Below are 21,265 nucleotides of genomic sequence, written 5' to 3' on the forward strand. Positions count from 1 at the left end.
AGGATCAAAAAAGATAAGCAAAATTGAAATGCCAAGGTCAGACAAGTTCTTCCGAAGAGTAGTGAAGACAAACCCGAGGAGGAAGCAGAACACAAATCAACGTCTTATCTCCACTTTGCTTCCTAGCCAAAGACACTGAGAGTGTCTCCAAGAAGTAAAAAGATATCTCCCATTAAAGGGTGCCAACGTTGTCAAGGGAAATATGAAATAAAACACTCACAGCCATTGCTGAAGAGATTGCTCCTGAGTGTGTTTGCGGACCTCTGGAGAAGGAGAGGATTACTGGGCACAAGGGCCAACTCTAGCCTGTGGGAAACTGGTTTTATTTCCATGTTCATCATGCTGAGTCCTAGAGGCATCTCGGCCACCTGCCTGCATCCCGACACTACTTTTTGGGGGGTGTTGTGTGTGGAGTAGTGCTGGTGCACTAAGGCTTGTCCCTGTCCCACTCCGCGCCAGGGAGGTGAGCGGGGGAAGCCCATCGCATCACCACTAGCCGTGGGACATGAGACTTGCAAGGGCTGCAGGAGGGCTTTGGGGGTGTCCCGTACGAGGGGGGGCTGTCGGACATCTCGTCTGCAAACAGCCCAAAAGCAGGATGGCACCCAAACGGCTGCTGCGGAGCTGCCCGTCACTTCCCAGGGGCTGCAGGCACTCTGGCTCCTCCGATCAGGTTTCTTCGCCTGCTTTTAGAGGTTCAGTTGAGGGAAATGTGGGTTACAGCATTGTGCCCGGCTTCCACACAGCAGCTGGGGAAATTATTATCATTTTTAATTAAACTACAGATATATAAATCAAGCCATGTTGCAACCTGGGATGAAAAGGACTTTGCAATCACCCTTCTGTAGTTAGAGCCACCTCTTCACCACGGTTAGCATCTCCATCCCTCTACTCAGAAATAGCACTACATGGGCCAGGCATTTTCTTTGTGCCGTCCTCGAAGGCAGTGAGCCAGAGGATTGTGTAGCTTGTGGGGCTGCTTGTTGGCCGGTCACTGTACCCCTTCCCTGGCGATGGAAGGGGTTCCAAGGACACTGTCGAAAAGCGTTCCCTAGTGCGGTAGCACTTTTTAAATGATCCAACTTGAAATGAGGAGGAAGGACAGCACAATTTACGGTGTGGTGTGATGTCCCAGCTCGACCCTCCTCCCCCAGCAGAGAGGAGCTCTTGTTCCCCGGAGGATGCGTTTCTGAACGAGAGCTCCCATCAGATCCCTGCCAGGCTGACGCTGAACAGTAAAACGTCTCTGTTCGGGGAGTATGCTTGTCTGCGGGGTGAAATTTCACAAGGGCAGCCAGAGGAAGCTCTGAATCGGATATGAGGTGGGATTCAAAAGGTTAATCACACTGCAACATGGCTTCAGTGTGCCAAAGACACTTTATTTCACAGAATCACAGGATGGTAGGGGTTGGAAGGGACCTCTGGAGATCATCTAGTCCAACCCCCCTGCCAGAGCAGGGTCACCCAGTGCAGGCTGGACAGGAACGCGTCCAGGCGGGATTTGAATATCTCCAGAGACGGAGACTCCACCACCTCTCTGGGCAGCCTGTGCCAGGGCTCTGCCACCCCCAAAGTAAAGAAGTTCCTTCTCATGCTTAGGTGGAACTTCCTATGCTCAAGTTTGTGCCCATTACCTCTTGTCCTGTTGCCAGGAAAACATCCATTTCAAGCTGGAAAACACCGAGAACAGGACAAACGTGGAGACTGTGCCCATCTCCCGTTAAGCTTAAGCTAACCAATGCTAGCTGTGTACTCCAAGCCCATCACTGAGAGCTATCTAGCTTGCTTTGTGGGATGCAGCTCCATCCGTGGATCAGGTAGTTCAGGGAGGAGGAATCCTCCTTTCCAAATGTGGCTGGCACAAAAAGACAGCCCATCAGCCTTTTGATGCTGCAAAATCTCTTAGCAGGCTATTGACTTAGCCAGCTGTGGCCAGTACCTGTGAGACAGGGATAGCAAAATCTCATATTTCTTTTGCCTGCAAAGTCGGTCACTCTTGTAAGATGCTCTGAGAGCCTTAGAATGACCATTCACTAAAAAAAAAAGGGCTAATATCTGCTTTATCAGGACATACTTCCTTTATGCAATGAGGACCGAGACAGGCAGAGTGAACATTATCTTTTATTTTAACCCCAGGGTAACTTATTACTGAGTGTCATTCTACTCGGCATGCTCTTTTAATAGTCATTATGCCAATAGCTTGAGCAAATAAGCTGGCAGTTCCTAAGGTTCGTCCTTTCGGAAAAGGTCATTCACCTCGTACTGTAAATGGACCCACTAAAGAGGTGTGTTTTTTTTTTTTTTCAGGGGCTGGAGTGAACCTCACCTGTTGGACTGGCCTTCACACATGACTCAGGAGCAGAATGAATCACAGCGCGTAGCATACCGAGAGTAGGAGGAAAAGCAATCTTGTTGCCGTCGTAAGTCGCTGACGGGTGCTCGGAGGAGACGTCTTCAGACAGCGGGGCTTAAAGAAGAAATGTAGCTTCCTTTCTGCTGGGAACTGCGTGTTTCTGGTGAGTTAGCGGAGATTAACGGACATTCCTGGTGCACTAGCTGGCGGGTTAATTTATAGCTATCTGTAAAGAAAGGCTTATTTACTTATTTCAGTCAGAAAGCTCGGATCCTTGGAAATTTTAAGCAAAGTCTGTATGGCTTGTTTAAGCAGAGACTGAATGGCAAGTTAGAAGCAGGCTGGGATAACTCCTGCATATAAACAGCCTGGAAAGCAGCCAAAGGAAAATATTTAATATAACTCAGATTTGCTCTTTAACTTTTGACTTTTCAAAGGTTAAAAGACGGTACAGACTGCCTTCTTGCGTTAGTATTTTAAATATTAAACATTTTTCTTGTGTTCTTTAATTGAACTTGGTCCTTAATGTACCTTTATAAACCAACCCATCCATTTGTACCTCCGTGGTGTGCCGTTGTGTATCCTGTATGAATCGCAAAGATAGGGCATCCCACTTTTATAATATATTTGGAATAACTGGCACATTTTAACACAATCGGTTAAGATAAGATAACCACCAGACAGAGAGTCTGACGGGAGGAGACTGTTTTACAGACTGGGACATTATAAGTGCATTGCCCCATATTGTGTAGCGAGTAGAGTATCCGGAGGGACTTTATCATCTTAACAGAAGCTATACTTGATGGTCTTTCCAGAAGACTTTTTTTTCCCCCATCGCTACTTAATCAGTGTAGTAAGTATCTTAAGACTTCTCATCTGCAGAGTGAGGGCAACATCTGGCTTGGTAAGGAGCCTTGAGTATTGGACCTGATAAAAACCAACATACAGAGCACGTGGTGGTTTCACAGCACCGCGTGCTGTGTCCTGGCTGGAAAGAGTCCACGTGCAGCTGGGGACGTGTGTGTTTCCACATGGGACAGGCCGCTCACTGGGTTATGCCAACTTTTAGAGCACCGACCCCTCAGCTCTGCCCTGTGCAAGTGGTAGGTCCCATATCTCCAAAGTCTTCCATCACGAGGAAGGATTTTACCACTTAAGTGCTGGCATCGATATGTAGAACAAAAAGCAGTCACTTTCCATTTTTCTGTACTTTCTTGATATTTCATAGGATGCCACCAGAGTCCACAGATCCTGATTTTGAACAAGAGGGTTTGGGACAGCATTGGCGAGTGACTCTTTGTTCCTGAAGTATACACAGCTTATAAATTTTGCAGGTTTTGATGTGAAAATCCCATTTGCAAAAAGAAAGAAATTACAAAATTGTTCAGGTATAAACTAAAAATAACACAGGTAAAATGTTTCCTTGAAAGATGCTGGCTTCTTTGTTCTTTCTACCTCCTTCCATACAAGCATAAAATGCGCGAGCTTTCTCTCTCATTTGACCTTCCCGTGTTGTACCCAAGCTGGGAAGCAACCTCAGAAGGGTCTGGGGTGTCTTCAGAGGGCTAGGAGACCAAAGTCCACAGCTTAGAGTTGACTAAGGCCTGGGTCTAAGGGCTCGTCCCCATCCAACTGCAGCCAGAGTGACTGCTGAGACGTGCGGACAGGGGAGCAGAGAGAAGACGTCACCCACACTCCCTCAGCTGGTTCGATGGAGCGGTGCTCGCCCGCGCCGGGATGTGGGCAGAGGGGCAGAGCAGCTGTGCGAGGGAAGCTGGAGGAGATGAACTTTAAGAATCCCTCTTTCAGGCTGGAAGATCCAAACTCTCCAGAGTGTGTCCAGCCCAATTGTAGGACTCACTGTTTCCTTACTGGGGAAACTGGTGGTGTGGGCAGTGTTCTAGATCCTGCTCAGGCTCTCTTCTGGGGTAGATACACTGGCCTGAGAACACTTTGGTTTATAGCTTTGATGAATTAAACTTCTAAACTTCTTTGGCCAGTTTGATGTAGATGTAAAAGATCTTTAAAATAACAGGGAGTTTCCTTAAAGTCTTTAATATAAATTTCCTGTTAAAGCATGATAAATATCCATTCCGCCACTGTATTATACCTGAGGCGTTCTGGCCTCCCATGCCTGGGAGAGATTTGGTGATGCTGAGGACTTTATGAAGTAGTGAAATACTTTTAGCAGCTTTCTAAGCATCCCTGCTGTGCATGGGAGCTTTAGTGCGGACACCAGGAGGTGTCCCACAAGTTATGAAACACCTTAGGAGAAAATCAGCAACATGCATGTCAAATATTCCTGTTCCAGCAAATGATTAGACAGAAGCCTTGCACAGCAAGATTTAACACATTCGAGTGGCACGTTTTATTAGGGTGTAGCAGTCTTATAACTGGATTTCATTGGCACCAAGACTTTATTTCCTCCTTTCTGAGGAGCGATCCATGTGAATAAGCTAAAGCTTACCTGGATGGTAAGGTAATTGGCATACCTAACTGCGGGGAGCAGCTTTGCCAGTATTTTCTGAAATACAGAGTCAAAGTGGACCACATACTTCGGAGTCCTGTCCTCAAAAAATTGCTAACAGGTGGTTTTCTGGCAGCAGGGAGCAAGCCTGCATGCCTGGTTGGCTATAAAATGTGAACTTTGAATTGTGAAGACATTGAGAAGGGGGGGGGGAAAATAGTAGCAATCATTAGGTCTATAACCGATAGGACAAATGCTTCCCTGAGGAGTCAGCAGCAGCGTTGTTGACACGCCTGGCACAGTGGAACGAGCTCATGAGCAATTTCCAGGGAACAGTTTCAGACAGTGCCAGGCCACACTACAAAGGCGGGTAAAAGTTAAGAGTATCATGCAGTCGTAAAAGTCTGAGTCTTCATATAATAATTAATGGCCTATGGGGCCAGCGTGTCTGAGGGATGCACGTGTGTTGTGGTGTCATTCACCTCTGAGTGAGTGACCGTTCAGATGAGGCCAGTGAGCAGTGGCTGAGCAGTGGCCTGGGGAGAGCCACCTGATCATCTCCAGCTAACTCACAGTGGACTGTCGGGAAAGCCCTCTGTTCAGATCAGGTCCCTCCAAAGGAGGCTGAAGAACCGAGTTGGACAAGAAGCCATAAAAACTGGATTGATGCCACTGACAAATGAGGGACTAAAGGTCAAGGATGAGCTTTCTGCTTCCCGGAGGGATGGGAGATACCTTTGCCTCAGTGGCAAGTCAGCTTTTCCTCCTCTTGGAGCTGAGCCCTCCACTTTCTCATCTCCATGCCCTTATTCTGCCATCTGTGGAGTGGCAGCAGGTAGTCACTGTCCACAGAGTACGTTCTCTAAGGATCATGGCAGGGGAGCAGGGAGGGAAGCAGCGAGGTTTGTTGGGGAGGGACTGGCTCCCAGCAGCCAGGCTCACATCTGCACAGGGTCACCTAGTGAGGGGTCCCACCCCAGGCAGCAGGCCTCATGCCAGACCCGCTCTGCTGTTGCCTCAAAGGCTTCACAGGGTGTTTGCACCCTGTCCTGGCAGCTCAGACTCACATCCACAGAAGAAAACAGGTGACACAGCTGCAGGGGTACATCAGGTCCCCTCTCTGAATACAGAGCTGGAGCAGGGAGGGGAATCGGTGTGAGTGCAGAGTTGTTCACTTCATCACTTCTGCTTGTGGTTTTGTCTCCTTTCATCTGCTGTAGAAACTGGAGGAGAAACATGCTGGCCTGCTGTCTCCATCCCTCTGATTAATGACTCCTATAACTTCAAGGGTCCCACCGGCAGAACCAGTGGCACTGCACAGTGGGAGCTAGCAGAGGACGTCGCGGGGTTATCTCTTACCTCTCATCTCTCTCTCTTTCCCAGGCATCTGTGCACTGAAGGCACACTGGTGAAGGCGTGATCCGTCCCAGCTGCACATGCAAATATGAAGTTCTTCTGGATCATCCCATTTTTCCTGCTGCAAGGTAGAGTCTTGGCTTGGAGGGTAATAATGTGGGTGAATAGGTCACACATGCTGAGGCTGTGCCTCTTCACGGGCTCTCACCCACACCAGGCTCAGCAGGGGTTACAACAAGACATTGTCTACAGGGCAGGTTCTCGGGAGCTTGCATGTACACATGCGAGAGTTTCCAGCATTGTTGTATGACCTTCTGAATGCCTCGCTTGCCAAGGGCAAACACGTACAGATGGTATTATGGCAAATGCATGCATTAAAGACCTGTTGCAATCTCTTTGACACGAAGAAAGACACTTGAATCACAGACATTTGATTTTTTTTCCCCAATGTCAATGTATTTTGGGACTTTCTGCACCTTTGCTGTGCAGAGGGATGTTCCAGCTGACACTTTAAGGTTAAACAGCCAAACTGGAAAGACCTGAGTCCCAAACCCTTCCCCCTCTGGTTCCCCAGAAACACAGACATTGGAGGCAGTTCCTAGTTCATCCAGCTGAAGCAGGACATCAAGGTGCCTGTCCCCAGAGACAAAGCAGAAGCCAGCAAAGGGGCTCACCAAAGGGTCTGAGCCTCCTCTGCTGCTTGGAACAAACCGAGAGAGCAGCCGCTCACCTCCCAGGAATGGCAGGAAGGGGCTAAGCGTGGCCAGGCTGGCCAGGACGCCAAGGGGCCCAGCAGAGCTCAAGTCTAGGAGAGGAGCCTACCGTCATCTCTTCTCCGGGGAACAGCTACAGATACAGCTTCAGAGCTCAGCACTAGTTGCAAGGGCAAGTTGAGCTGAGCTTCCCAGCACCCACCCAAAAGGATGCGCTTGAGCTGTATTTGCTGAGAAGCGCGGTTTAGGGAAAGTTCAGCTACGAGCCCAGCAGCCCTGGCAGAGAGAAGCTGGACTGAAGGCCATTTGCCTCTCGAATGCCTTTTGCCCTACACCGATCTCCCAGTTCCAGAATTGGTGTCATTCCCATCTGCCCTGGACATTCTGTGTGCATATATGTCCTATGCTTAGGGGATGGCCACGCTCATGTGCTCGTTTCTTTGCAGACACTGAAGCCTTTCTGATGAAAAATGCTAAAGTCAAGCTGTGTTTACAAGCCAGCCTGATGGATGGGAGTTTACTGCTGGAGGACTGTAATCCAGAGTCAGATTTCCAGGACTGGTCTTGGCAAGGCGATTCTTTGATGAATCACGGCACGCAGAGCTGCCTCTCCGTGGCGGAGGCCGACAGAGTGCAGACGAGTCTCTGCGGCAGCACGGGCTACATGAGCTGGGACTGCTCGAATTCGCTGCTCTCTCCTCTGGGTAGCAGCCAGGGCTACCTGGTGGCAAACAAGAAAGGAGTCGCTCTCAATAACGTGAGAGGCCTCAAGGCCCAATGGCAAGACGTTGCAAACAGGAGCGTCTGTGAGGAGAAAGCAGGTAAGTGCCACATGCCCAGGGAGCGGTGACACACACCCCCGCGCTGCCGGGGAATGTGGAAAGGTGCAGCCGGCGTCCCGGGGTCTTTCCAACTCTGCATGCCCCACCGTAATGGGATCTGCAGTGTGAGCCAGAAAGGCTCTCCACTTCTCGGTGCATGAGATAAGGCTGTGCCCTCATGGCTGCATTCTGCCTGCTTGGAGGGACATGCTGGGCAACCCTGGGAGCCGACGGGAAGGCCATTTCTGGCCCGAAGTATTGCAGTGAGCGATCATTTAATCTTTCTGCTCCTTTCCTCCACAGCTGAGGCAGAGAAAGACAGGTACTTCACTGCAGCGCTTGCCAGCACACACATGTATGACCCCACAACAGGCAACGTGACCCTTGCGCTGGGTATAGATCAAGTAGAGCTGGAGGAGCTGCTCTGGTTCTTCCGCAGAGAAGACCGTAAGTCCCGTTGACCTTCCTGGCTTGAGAGTTGAAATAGATACACAGTCCTTGGCTGTTAACCCTCCTGCCTGATTGAGGTGCCCAAGGGAATTACCCGAGGAAGTGCTTCACCCCAGAAACACAAACCCTCAGTCTCACCTCCAGAAGAAGGTGACCATGGGTGAGGACCGGCGTGAGGCTTTGCTGAGATAATGCCTCCTCCCAGAGGGGGGTTCAGCCTCTTTCCAGGCATAGCCCGCCAAGAGAGCAAAGGTCTGGGATGACCGGTGATTTTGGCAGGGTGGAGGAAGCAGATCGATTTGAGCAGGTCAGCACCCTGAGATTCAACTTCAAAGCCACAGAAATCAAGGACGGAGCATCTGCTGCCATCTGTGCTGCACACGCCAGCCTGTGTTCGAGGGCAAAATCTACCTGCCTGAGTGTGGCAGCAGAGAGAAAAGCTGCAGAGCGGAGGGGCCCTTCTAGGGGTGCTCATGGTGGGATGCTGCTGCTCTCGGCCTTAGTCCCACCCGCGGGGACAGCCGCTCACAGCTCTCGGGCAAGGATGAAAAGCCATGCGAGGCAGATGTGAGATACAGAGCCTGAGGCGGGGGGCTGGGAGAGGCAGAAAGCAGTTGTTTAAGTAAGTCTCGTTCCCCGGGAGGGAGAGTTGGCTGAGATTATCCCCAAAAATATGACATGGGTGCTCTGCTCTGGGAGCTCTGGCAGCACCTCTGCCCTCATCCTCCAGCCGAGCCGTGGCACTCTGAGCTGGGGACCCTCAGAAAATGCCTGGCCGGGCTCTGCTGGCCACACTGCCCTGTGCACGCTAACGCTGCCTCTCTGTGCTTTCCCCCAGCATCAACGTGGAATTACTCCATCCTTGCGCTTTCCTTCGTGGCCATGATTTTGGGTCTTCTGCTCCTGTCCATTAACGTTGTGCGAAACAGGTGAGTCAGGAAAAATTGGGAGCTTTTTGGTGTGTAGTGATGCGCTGAGATCCGCCCATGCAGACAGACGCGGGGGTTTGGCAGGGCAGGGCAGGGCAGTGTGCTGAGACAAAGGGCAGGAACAAGCCCCGAGTGATGGGGAGAAGAGCAAAGGTAAACTCCCTTTGAATTGCGCTTCATTGTCAAACCTTGCCTGACTCCCTGCTCTCCTCGTGTGTCGCTTGGAACAAGCCACTTCTCCAGGCCCTCTGTCCTCACCAGTAAAGCATCTGCAACAGCTCTGCCCAGCCCAAGGGGGCTGTTGGGAGGGAAGTGGCATTAAATGTGTGGCGTGAGGTGCTCTCCCGTAAGTACGGGGGCATATAGGGGGTCTGGAGCAGGACTCCCCAGCCTCTCCCCGTCTGTGTTCCCACGATGTTCCCTGGGGCCATGCTGCTGCACAACAGCCCTGCAGCTGAGGAGCAGCTCGCTGTCTTCTACAGCAAGAAAACTTACATTTGGGTCAGCGCTTTCTCCTTTAAATGAGAGAAAAAGAGCTGACGTTCCAAGTCGGCCACGCTCTCATTTGAATGATGCCTTGCTGGGTGTTACCTCCTCTCTTTGGGTGCTGTGTGTTCTCCAAGTGTAAACCCCGTGGCTGTGAGCACTCAAACACTTCAGAGCACTTACATGACACAGTGCAGCTGGCAGGGTTTGCCCGTAGGCAGCTGATGTTCCCAGGGCTGAGGTGCCAAGAGATGGATGTAACCACCACCGGGGGTAGATGCCTGCTCCCAGACATGGGCTGGGCTTCCTGCTTCACTCCGCGTTTCCTTCTTATGCCTTCCCTGCAGGAAAAGGAAGATCCACATGTATAGAGAAGCAGAGCAAACCGTCCAGGAGGCTGAGCTGGAAGCCAAACAAGCCCTGATGTCCGTGCAGGAATACAGCCTGGCCGAGCCGCAAAAGCAGGAGCCGGTGCCCCAAGATCAGAGATCAGGAGAAGTGGTGGTCCAGTGGAAGGATGGGACCGTCACGTCTCTGTACGCAGAGAAGTCTGAGGATGCCACCATATAACGGCAGCTGAAGTCAAACCATTTAGGCCCTAAGGAATGTATCAGAATGTCTCAATTCATAATGACGGAAGTTTAAAAATGCAGTTCAGCCTGGGGAAACAAGAGAGAAAAAAAAAGAAAGCAGCAGAGCCGCACCTGCAGAAGCGGCTCCGGACTCGAGGCAAACCCGTGCCTCCCCCGTTTCAGCTCCCAGCTGGTCTTTACCCGCGGCGCTGGGCTCCTCCGGCCTTCTCTCCCGTGCAGCTTCGCCCCCTCCCTCAGCCGCCACCTGCCTCCCCGTAACGGGTGGGAGCTGAGCCGGGGCAGGAGGCGGGAGGCGGGAGATGGGAGGCTTTTCCTGCGGTCAGCCAGGGAACGCGCCATCACGTCCCGTCAGGAAAACAGCCACGCTGAAGCAGAGGTGCTTTTGTTCTTTTCAGAAATCGTCTTTATTAAAATATTTTCCAAAATGGTTGATCAAAAGCCCATGTTGAAGCTCTGTCTCCATCAGTGAGGTCATATATATATATATATATGTACAAATATACACGTAGGTATTTTACTCTGCAGAGTAGCTGCAACTCCAAGGGAGAAGCAGAAGATTTAACCTGATACAGCAAATGAAACGGAATGCCCAGCCCTTGGCCCTGGCTTGGGCACAGGAGGAGCCTGGTCTGCTTTAGGATTCACTTCTCGCCCTTCACCGGGCACACGTAGAAGCCGTGAAATAATTTAAGACATTTTTGGAAATACATCAGTCTTTTAAACAAAGGCTTTTCAGAGCCTGTCCTCATCAGCGAAGCATCTCTCCTTGAAAAGCCTTTGAGAAGGAACACTATGTAGAGTAAAAAGTTGGTTAAAAAACCAGCTATTTTGGTATGACTTATTTCGATGCGTGGGAAACAGTTTCAGGACACCTGAGGCCTTGAGTTGGCTGAAACAATACCTGCACCTTTCTCTTTCAGATTGAAAAAAAAAAAAAAAAATTCCTCCTACTTATTGCTTGGTCAGGAGACGTGTGAGACGAATGAGGCGGGTGCCTCCATGCCTGATTGTGTTTAATTCCCCCTTCCTGGGCTCCCGTCGCTGTGCGCCAGGTGCCCAAGCCGGCCGGGGGCCCTGGGGACAGCCCTCGCCCTCCCGGCAGTGCCCTCGGTTCCGGCTGCTCCGGGAACTGCCCAGATCCTCATGGAAAGCTGGGCTGGCCCCCGGCGCCGGTGGCAGGACAGGGTGCAAACACCTCGGCAGCGCTCGGCCAGGGGGGACAAGATCCGGGGCAGGGGCAGGCAGAGTGATGCCACCGCCGATTTCAGACTCTCGGCACCCCATCCGCTCGCCAAATTGCCACCGCAGGCTTTGCCCCGGCACGGAGAGCGGGGCCACCATCTGCCAGCGGTGGCTGCGGTGCCCGTGAGTCTGTCACGGGGGGGGACGGGGGTCTCTCGCCGCCCCCTCCGCAGCCCGCAGGGACACATCCTAAAATATCTTGAAGCCTTTCAGCAAGGTGAGCGTGGGAGCTTTCCTCTTGCTCTGAGCCCGCGAGGACTTGACGGTGACCAGCTTGGCCTGGGCCACCGGGGGGATCTCCTTGCAGTTGACGGTGGAGAGGGTGTTGAAGGTGCAGCTGGCCAAGCCTTGGCGGGGGGGCAGGGCGACCGGCGTGGCCACCGGCAGGCAGGGACGCTCCTCGGTGATGAAGAGCGGCCGGATGGGCAGGCTCCGCTCCGCCTGGCGCCGCACCTCCCGCACGGCTTCGTGGAAGACGTGCTGCACCCCCGCGAAGTCCTGGCACGCCGACACCTCGTAGAAGAGGCACCCGAACCTGCTCGCCAGGGACATCCCTTCGGCTGCGGGGACCTGCCTGGCGGGAACAGAGGGGACGGATGCGGCATCCCTTGGGGAGCTGCAGCCACCCGAAAAGTGGAGCGAGAGGGGCAGGCAGGGAGCAGTGGACCCTGCATCCCAGTGAGCGCCAAGCAGCACCCGCTTGTCCCCTCCTGGGACAAAGAGGGGACATGAGTCCAAAAGAATTTTGCCTTTCCCGAAATCCTGGAGCAAAGCGCTGTGCAGGTCCCTGGGGAATCGTGCATCCTGGGGTGTGCGCCAGGGAGACGGGGGGCTGGATGCGATGGCAGCGCACCGGGGAGCGGGGAGGAGATGGGGCAGGTCCCCAGCGCGGGGAGGGGGAAGCCTCCGTGCTGGGAGCACGGGGGGGGTCAGCATCACGCATGACTCAAGGACCCGTGGGACCAACGCTCAGCACAGCCCCGGAGTGGCACAAAAGGCCAGAAAAACACACCGGGGACATCCCGTCCTGGCAGCGGGGATGGGGCGAGAAAGGGCTCCAGGGAAAGGGCACATCCGGAGGGGAGCGAGGAGCTGGAGCGGGCTCAAGCCCTGCCCGGGGACGGTGACGCTGCCTTAACCACGCAGCCGAAAAACGTCCCGCTGAAAATACCAACGGGCCAAAAATAAACACATCAACCCTCGGGCAGGAGAGCAGGAACCTCTGAGATGTGGGAGGACGTGGTGAATACCAACGGGGGTGGAAATAACCACCAAAAAAAAAAAAAAAAAAAATCAGATTTGGGGTTTACATCCCAGCCGGAGGGATGGGGGGGTGATCTGCGAGCTCTCCCCCCACCCCGGGAAAAGACAGCCTTGCCCCGCACCCGGTACCTGTACTGCTCCATGTCCAGCTTGTTGCCCAGCAGGAGCACGGGGCAGCGGCGCTGGCAGCCCCTGGCGTGCAGGGCGAGGACCTCCAGGTAGCGCTGGCAGCCCTCGAAGCTCTTCCTGTCCTCGATGCTGTAGACGACGAGGAAGGCGCTGGCCCAGCGCAGGTAACGCTCGCAGTTCCCGGGGCCGTCCTGGGGGCGAGAAGAGCGGCTGAGCTGTGGTCGGTCCAGCCAGGTCACGCCGGGCGTTGGGCGCCAGCGGTGTCCCGCTGCCTCACCTGGTCGGCGGTGTCCATCACCTTCAGAAGCACGGGCTGCTGGTCCACCAGCTCCTCCGAGGCGTAGGTGTCCTCTGCGAAGAGAAGGGTGGTTGTGAGGATGGGCCGGCGTGTCTTCTCCAAAGCCAAGCAAAGCCCTGGACGCTTGGAGCACCGTGGAAAAAGCTCATCCCATAGTGAGGAGCATCCTCCCCCGGCGCCTCCCAGCTCACTCCTTCTTTAGACATTATTTTGGGGGGCTGGGGGTGATGCCGTTGGGCAAGCCCGGCTGGGAGTGGTTATTTCCCCCCAGATGCCGCAAGCGTGGGCTCCTGCGGGAGAAGGAGGGAGGGGAAGGAGCCCGGCGCAGCAGTCGCTGTGCCCAAGGCTCAGCCCTTATCTAAATGCCGCGACCCGGCGAGATAAAGCGAGCTGGGGGCTTGACACCGGGGCTGTTTCCCAATAAATCAGGCAAAAAGAGCGCCCTTTTCTTTTGGAAGGAGGGCAGGCAGGGAGAGCCGCTGAGGCCTTCCCCTGGGAGAAAGATGCCTTCTCCCAGCCGGGTCCTAACGGATGCGTTTCGGAAAGGTTTTGACGTGGGAAGATGAAACCACATTTCCAAAAAAGATCCGAGGAGGAAAGGATTTATCCTTCTTTCCTCAGAGTCGCTGAGTTATTAGGGGCTGGAGTCAGTTCCTGGACAAGGTCCATATCTCCCTAATGTCCCCGATAAATCATTTACGGTTCTTCCCCGCACCCTGGAGTCAGGCCTAGGAAAATAGTTATTAATTACTCAAATGAGCAGAAAAAAAAATGACCAGAACCGCTCGCTGCAAATCGCAGCCCCTGGGGCCGCCCGCTGCAGCCCCCGCTCGCTGCCCCAGCCTTCCCCTGCCCCACACCCCCAGCAGCGAGCAGGAGGCACCAGGTGCTCCCCAAAGACCCCCAATAATTTGGTTTTCGGTTGCTTTGGGGCAACGCGAGGAGCCGACGTTCCCCATGGGACGTGCCCGTGGAGAGAGCGCCGCTTTCACCTCTGTTTTTACAGGCAGTTTGGGTCAAGTCCAGCCCTTCCGTTGTTTTTCATGTCATTTTGAGTGGGATTTTTCCCCCCCACCCCCTCCCTTAAATGCCATATTCGTGGGAAACGCAGGAGAGGGGAAGGATGCTCCATGGGGGGGAGCTCATGGGGGACAACCCGGGGGAAACACCCGCGGAGAAAGTGTCTTACCCAAGTTCGGATCGTATTCGCTAATGAACCTCTTGGTTAGAAACTTCACGGTCAGGGCTGCAGGAGGTGAAAGAGGTGGGTGAGGCGGGTGTCCCCCCAACGGCACCGGCCCCCCGGCCCCCGCCTCTGCTGCCCGGCCATCCCCGTGGCGGCAGGGTGCCCGTCTCACCTGACTTGCCGGCCCCCCGGCACCCCAGGATGGCCACGTTGCACTCGGCGAGGGGGCTCTGGGGCGGCCGCTCGCCGCCGGCTCGGGGTTTGCCGAACATCGAGGACATCCTCCGTCCTGCGGGAGAGAGAGGGGGGACGTGGGGCACCCACTGCCATGCCGCACGGGCACCTTCTCGCCCCCCGGCTCGTGGGGTGCCCCAGCCTGGGGGAAAGTGGGGCTCAGCAGCACCGGGGAGGGGGATCTGCTCTCCTCCATCCGCATCCCGGAGACAGGCAGCCGGCACCCACCCAAGCAGCGACAGCGACCCCCTTCCCCATCCCTCTGCCCACCCATCGCACCCCAGAAAGAGACGAGAAACACAGCCTCCCACCTCGAAACCCGCCGCCGGAGGAGACACGGGGCTGGCCGGGGGCCGGGGGAGCAGCGGCCGCCGGGGCTGCGGATGAATGAGGCAGGCGGAGGCGAGCGCGGCTCCCGCCGCCCGGGCCCCGGCCAAACTCCTTGTAAGGAAAGCTGCCGCGCCGGCGGCGGGCTGGACACGCTGCCCCGGCCGCCCCGAGGACGGTCCCCCCGGCGGGGCGCACGCCGGACCCCTGAGCTCCCCAGGGCTTTGGGCAGGGACCCCTGGCCCCGAAACCCATCGTGCCCACGCTTGGTGGCCACCTCGCCATGTTCCCGGCACCTCACTGAGCCCCCAGCAAGCCAAAACCCAATCCCACTCCCCCAGCTGAGGCCGGTGCACTCATTACACCTCCTGCAGGCAGGTGTAGCGATGCTGCCGCCACAGCCACCTCCTGGCCACCACAGCCACCCTCCTGGCCACCACTTGCCCAGCCCGTTTAAGCACAGAGACCTTCTGCTGCTGGCAGAAACTTTGCAGGGGTTAAAAAAAACCAAACACACCCTTTTTCCACCCAAAAGGCGCGATGCTGAGGGGAGGAAGGGGAGCGCGGGGAGTACTCACCGCTGCTGCCCGCACCGAGCCATCAGCCAGCACCCGGCGGGCTCAGAGCCCGAGTAGGTGGCGGAGGCTGAAGTCAGCGTTGTCATGGCGATTGCAGCCATTTGGGATGGGGCTCAGCGCCCGGGACCGCAGGATACGGCCCCTGGGCCGGCCCCGAGGGCTTTCTTGGGGGGGAGACCGTACCGGGGGCTGGGGGGCAGAGGCTGCTCCGTGGCCACGCGGGGGCTGCTGCGCCGTTGGGATTATTGCCCGTTAATGCAGGGAGGATATTTTTAAACCCTCCCAAAATAGTCTGGGAGCGTGGAAGTCCCTGCAAGCCCCAGGGATGGGGAGGATGAGGAGGATGGGGATCGCTGCCCCGTGGGACGCAGAGTCCCTCCAGGGACCCCCGACCCCCAGACCCTCTTTGGACTCAGGTCAAGGATGCTTAAAAGCAATCAGAGCTAAATGTGGTATTTCAAACTGGGTACCAACAAGGATCAATGACAGTAACACGAGTGCAAAGCTCTTGCCTTTTCCCCTAAACTGGGATTTTGGGGGGAACCTGCTGGGGCCGGGATCCTGGGGCAACGGCTTTGCCGACACGCGGTGCCCCGGGAGCTCCCGGCTGCTGGGATGAGGGGCTAAAGAGGGAGGAACAAATATACCTGTGGCAGAATGGATGAAATTACGCATCATTATGCTGCTTGGATTAAACTACGCGTCAAAAAATAAAGACCAGGCGCAGGTGGCGATGGGGGGAGCTGGGGGGCCCCTTGCTGGCCCTCCTCAGCACCCCGCGGCAGAGGCGAAACAGGATTTCTAGCCAGAAAAAGCTGTGAATAGCACACAAATGAGCGACGTGCCACAAATAACACTTTTCTTCATCATCAACCTCTACATGAGTGTGTGTGTGGGGGGGGTGTTGTCTCTGCCCGTGGCCGGGTGTTACGGGGGAGCGGGGCGAGCCCTGCGGCCGGAGGGGACTTTTCTGGAGAGAAGGAGTTTTGCCCTTCGTTTTTCTCGCCACGGCATCCCCAGATGAAGCAGGGGCTGGTTTACGGCTCCTTGCGCCAGGGATGGACGTCGCCCGGGTCGCTCCGTGCCTCCCCCCTGGGGAGGGTCGCAAAGGGAACGGCCCCACGAAGGTCCGTCCCTGCCCGTGGCCACGCTCGGGGGCAGCAAAGCCCCTTTCCCACGGCCGGGCTGGACGGCACAGAGATTTGCTGACATCGGTTACCCCCCCGTGGCCGTAAAACTCACTTTTATAAGGGAAAAAATTTAAATAGTGCGGCAACACGCTCTTCCCGGCCACGCAAACGTGGTGGCCTCCCCAGGGCAGGGAAGGCATCGCCAGGAGGATGCCCAAGAGCAGGGAGACATAAACCCGTCTCCCCCGGGGCGGCCGGGCACCCTCCGTGGGATGAGCCGGGGCATCTCCGCCGCGACCCGCGCCGGCCGGTGACGCCAGAGCTCTGCCTGTGTTTTGGGTGGGCAGCTGAGCTCGGTGGATGCCTTTGAAAGGCCCCGGTCACGAGCTCGGCTATCTTTAGCCCAAGGTATTTATATTACAAGGCAGCGGCGTGGCGGCCGCCGGGCAGCGCAGCAGAGGCATCGACGGGTGGTGGGAGCAGGAGGGGGCTGCGCCGGGACACGGCACGGAGGACCATTTCCCCCCCGAGAGCCACTGAGCCCCCCGGTGAGGATGACCCCAGAGGAGGAAGGCTCTCGGGCAGGGCCGCCGGAGCGGGTGCGTATCCGGGTGGAGGAGCAGTCGTTCTGGGTGGAGAAGACCTTGCTGGTGGAGAGCAGCGAGTACTTCCGTGCCCTCTTCCGCTCGGGCATGAAGGAGAGCACGCAGGAGGAGATCGGGCTGGGGGAGCTGAGCGCGGCCGGGTTCCTCATCATGCTGCAGGTGCTGGCGGGTGAGAGGCCCATCCTCGGCAGCGAGGAGACCTTCCAGGCGGTGGAGTGTGCCGCCTTCCTGCAGGTGAAGCCCTTGGCCAAGTACCTGATCCACTCCATCAACTCCGACAACTGCATCCTGCTGTACCAAGCTGCCGCCATATTCGGTCTCCTGGACCTCTTCCACTGCGCTGCGCTCTACATCAGGGACAGCTACGCCGAGCTGGAGGAGTACCTGGACTGCCTCTCCGCTGACCTGCTGGCCTACGTGGAAGCCCTCCTACCCAGCACCTTCGTGGCAGTAGGAGCCCACACACCCACCTTTGAGTTCTTGGAGGACCTCTCCAGGACCATCTGCTACCTGGATGAGGAGACCAACACGTGGAGGACCCTCTCCTGCCTGCCGCTGAGTGCCAGCACATTCCTAGCCGGCATGGCAACCATGGATAATAAGATCTACATCGTGGGCGGCGTCTACGGGGCCAGCAAGCAGGTGGTGGAGAGCAGCTTCTGCTACGATGCCGATGCCAACACCTGGAGTGAGTTTCCCAGCCCTCATCAGCTGCGCTACGACGTCAGGCTGGTGGGCCACGAGGGCTACCTATACGCCATCGGTGGCGAGTATGAGAAGATCTCGCTGAAGTCTGTGGAGAGGTACGATGTGGCCTCCAACACCTGGACGTTTGTCTCTGACCTGCCACAGCCGAGCGCAGCGGCACCCTGCGCCCAAGCCATGGGGCAGATCTTTGTTTGCTTGTGGAAGCCACTGGACACCACCGTCATCTATGAGTACGAGACCCAGCAAGATGCATGGCTTCCCGTCACCGAGCTCAAGCGGCACCAGAGCTACGGGCACTGCATGGTGGCCCACCGCGACAACCTCTACGTCATGCGCAACGGCCCGTCGGATGACTTCTTGCGTTGCGTCATCGACTGCTTCAACCTGACGTCGCGGCAGTGGACTGCCCTGCCCGGGCAGTTCCTGAATAGCAAAGGAGCCCTCTTCACCGCCGTCATCAGGGGTGACACTGTCTACACCGTCAACAAGATGCTGACGCTCCTCTACTCCGTGGAAGAGGAGACCTGGAGGTTCAAGAAGGAGCGGGCAGGTTTCCCGCGCAGCGGCTCCCTGCAGACCTTCCTCCTGCGGCTGCCGAGGCGCAACCACGACATCGCAATGTAGGTGGCCCCCGTCTCACGTCGGGATGCTCTCCTTGCACGTGGCCTCGGTTCTGCACCCACCGCTCCCCTGGGCTCCTCTCCTCCTCTGCAGAGCTATGCCCAGGTCCAGGGACGTGTCACGTTGGACCTCGGAGGTGACACTGGACCCTGCCAGAGAGAAAGGGGCTGCAGGCAGCTTCTGCCTGCCTCTGCCTGCCCTGCATGGGCTGGTGCAAAGTCCTACCAGACGTGGGCTCGTGAACCAACTGCATGCAGAGCTTCGTGGCTTCTGCAGAGGACAGACACCAAAGAGACACAAACACGGGTTATATTTATTCTGACCACGCTCTAAAGGTGTGCAGCATCCCACCTCCTATCTGCTCCGATGGCAAATCATTCATTATATCCTGGAATTAAAAGGAAAGCGCTAAGAAAAATTGTGGTTTTCATTACTCTTGAGTTTTAGGGGTTTTTTTCTCCCCCTTCTGAAGGAAAAAACCTTCCACGTCAAGGCTCGCTCCTGCCCACTGAATGCTTTTTCAGCTGCGGCTCCGTTTCAGAGCCGTACGTGGGAGTGCGGTTCCCAGGCAGCCCCACGCTCCCCGGGGACATCCCCACGGCCGCTCCCGGACACAACAGCGTCCTGGGAGGAGGGAAGAGGGGAGATGGGGGACGAAGGAAAGCATCTCCTGGGCATGGGGTGCTTTATGAGGGCTTCCTGGGCCCTGGGAACCGTCTGTCACCCCCCTGAGCGTATTAGCCAGCCACTGGCTCCTCCAGGCTCATCTGCCAAACCCCACCACAGACCCAAGAGTGGCAAGGGCTGGTGCTCGTCAGAGGCTCGTTTGTGCCAAGGCAGGATGTTTTTCAGGACATGGCAAACCTTGGAAATACGGAAGACGCAAAAAGGGAAGGAAGGGAGAGAGCACCACCATTGGGCGGTGATGCCAGGCTTGCAGAGGTCTTCTCCACTAGCAGAGCTCCACAACCAGACGAGCTGCTCTCATGAGGTACCACCCCATGGTGTTGAAGGCTCCTAGCCCTCAACACCAGCTCTGGGGATGGTTGAGGAACACACAGCTCCCACGGCGCTGCTGGGAGACCAGGGTGGACCAGGGCAGCAGCAAACACAGACCATGGCTCAGCTGGTTCCCCGTCCGTGGGGCAGGCTCCGGGCTGCCCGTGCCGTCCCGGCCGAGGCGGAGCGGAAGGGAATACCAGCTGGGATGCCTCAAATACCTCCGCTGCTGACCCTCGCCAAGTTCTCAGCATTTTCAAAACAGTTCCCGCATTTGAGAAAAAAACCCCACACAACACAACCACAAACCAAAACAAACAAGAAACCCCCAGCTCGCATCCACGTCCGGATTGAAAACCACTGGACGCGCCTCGTCCCCATTTGCCCTCTGCCGCTGGGCCGGGCCACCACCCTGCTGTCACCCCTGGGGAGGGGACTGCAGCCGGTGGGGGTCTGATGGTGGCACCGGGGAGGCAGGGGACACTGGTGGACCGCCCCCAGCTCTACACCGTGCTGCGGCATCGGCTGAGCGGCGTTCCCGGCCTCGGGCAGACCGTTAGCACAAAGCTCATCAAGTCAAATCCTTGTTCCCTTCCTAGATGAAGCCAATTAACATTTCACGCTGTCTTCTCCTAACTGAAAGCAGCACACGGAAGCGCGCTGCTTTAAAGCCATTTTAAGTTGAACAAACAGCTTAAACCCTCCATTAAAATAAAGTTAAAATAATTCTGTTACTAAAATACTTATGCCGGGCTCCTGCGGCTAACCCGGGACGGCTGAACTTGGCAGGCTCTCCCCTTCCCTCCATCTCCGACACCACCAAACCATACAACCTCTCCCACCCTACCTTCCGATGCTGTTTTTTTGACAGTTCACGGGCTTACGAAGATATTTGCCGACAAAATGCGAAAGGTTTTAAGACTGTAAGTGCAGCACCTGGGGAAAAGAGCGGGTCTTGGCAGGCGCCGGTGAGTATGGCAGGGATGCTCCCAAGAGAGGAGGCATTTTTTGCATCCATCAATCCAGACCGTGATACAGAAAGTAACACAAGATCGTTTTAGGCGCGCAGGGAGGGAAAAAAAAAAAAAAATACATTTCTTACCTCTGCAAGTAGGGGGAAAAAACGACAAGCCAGGACCGAGCGAATCTCTTAACGAGAGCAAGAGGCCGCTCAGCCTCCGCGCGGGGAGCGGGCACGGCGCCGCTGATGGACCTTGCACCAGGACTCAGCCCGCAACGTTCGGCATCGCTGGCACCGGCGCAGCACCGTTATCTTCCCCTTTCAATCTTCACGGTGTTTACTCCGCCAAAGATTACAGTTGGAGGCGAAGCGATCTATCTAATCACAGTTTAACCTTTTGCAAGTTTCTTTTTTAAGGTGACATCATCTTGGCAAGGGTGAACGTAATGAAAAGCTGTCTGTAGAACGGACTTGCCTTATAAGGGCCGTATCAAAAATAAAAGCTTGTATAACCGAGGGAAAGCTGGAGTAAAAACAGGGCTGGGAGCTCCAAGAAGAGCCTGTGACTCCCCACGAATATCTCCCTCGCCCACGCAAGGTGCCACGTTTTCCTTCTCAATGCCATTAAAGAAGAGAAGGTGTAAAGCATCCTTGGGTATGGACGCGTCAAATCCCCCAAAACTTGGATGCCAAGTTTCCTCGTTCCATCCAGGCGAGGATGAAGGCAGCCCCGGAGGGCTGTACCCTCCCGCTGGTGTTCGGCATCTGCCCGGAGACACAGGGAGAAGGGACACGGTGTTTTAACTCCACGGCGGT

General features: G+C 55.7%; 3 protein-coding genes across 7 annotated transcripts; 2 read left to right on the forward strand and 1 right to left on the reverse strand.

Annotated features, from left to right (window-relative positions):
• Positions 1-2,329: 2,329 nt before the first annotated feature.
• SLC51B (SLC51 subunit beta) lies at positions 2,330-10,606 on the forward strand. The gene is made up of 6 exons (XM_074601095.1): positions 2,330-2,516; positions 6,204-6,304; positions 7,336-7,710; positions 8,014-8,157; positions 8,999-9,089; positions 9,923-10,606. The coding sequence occupies exons 2-6, from the start codon at positions 6,265-6,267 to the stop codon at positions 10,143-10,145; spliced, it is 873 nt and encodes a 290-aa protein (XP_074457196.1). The 5' UTR covers positions 2,330-2,516; positions 6,204-6,264; the 3' UTR covers positions 10,146-10,606.
• On the reverse strand, positions 10,561-20,868 carry RASL12 (RAS like family 12). Of its 5 annotated transcripts, none has more exons than XM_074601094.1 (6): positions 20,591-20,868; positions 14,459-14,575; positions 14,290-14,346; positions 13,080-13,153; positions 12,803-12,993; positions 10,561-11,984 (listed from the first exon to the last, which is right to left on the reverse strand). In XM_074601094.1, the coding sequence occupies exons 2-6, from the start codon at positions 14,565-14,567 to the stop codon at positions 11,600-11,602; spliced, it is 816 nt and encodes a 271-aa protein (XP_074457195.1). In that variant the 5' UTR covers positions 14,568-14,575; positions 20,591-20,868; the 3' UTR covers positions 10,561-11,599. The 5 variants fall into 5 exon arrangements, with proteins under 5 accessions (XP_074457195.1, XP_074457194.1, XP_074457192.1 ...); XM_074601093.1 differs by lacking the exon at positions 20,591-20,868 and adding an exon at positions 15,426-15,705; XM_074601091.1 differs by lacking the exon at positions 20,591-20,868 and adding an exon at positions 15,426-15,662 and having other exon boundaries at positions 10,673-12,026.
• KBTBD13 (kelch repeat and BTB domain containing 13) lies at positions 16,983-20,508 on the forward strand. The gene has a single exon (XM_074601087.1). The coding sequence runs from the start codon at positions 17,110-17,112 to the stop codon at positions 18,490-18,492; it is 1,383 nt and encodes a 460-aa protein (XP_074457188.1). The 5' UTR covers positions 16,983-17,109; the 3' UTR covers positions 18,493-20,508.
• Positions 20,869-21,265: the final 397 nt, after the last annotated feature.

Source organism: Larus michahellis, chromosome 9 (genome assembly GCF_964199755.1).
Source record: "Larus michahellis chromosome 9, bLarMic1.1, whole genome shotgun sequence".
Classification (NCBI taxonomy): domain Eukaryota; kingdom Metazoa; phylum Chordata; class Aves; order Charadriiformes; family Laridae; genus Larus; species Larus michahellis.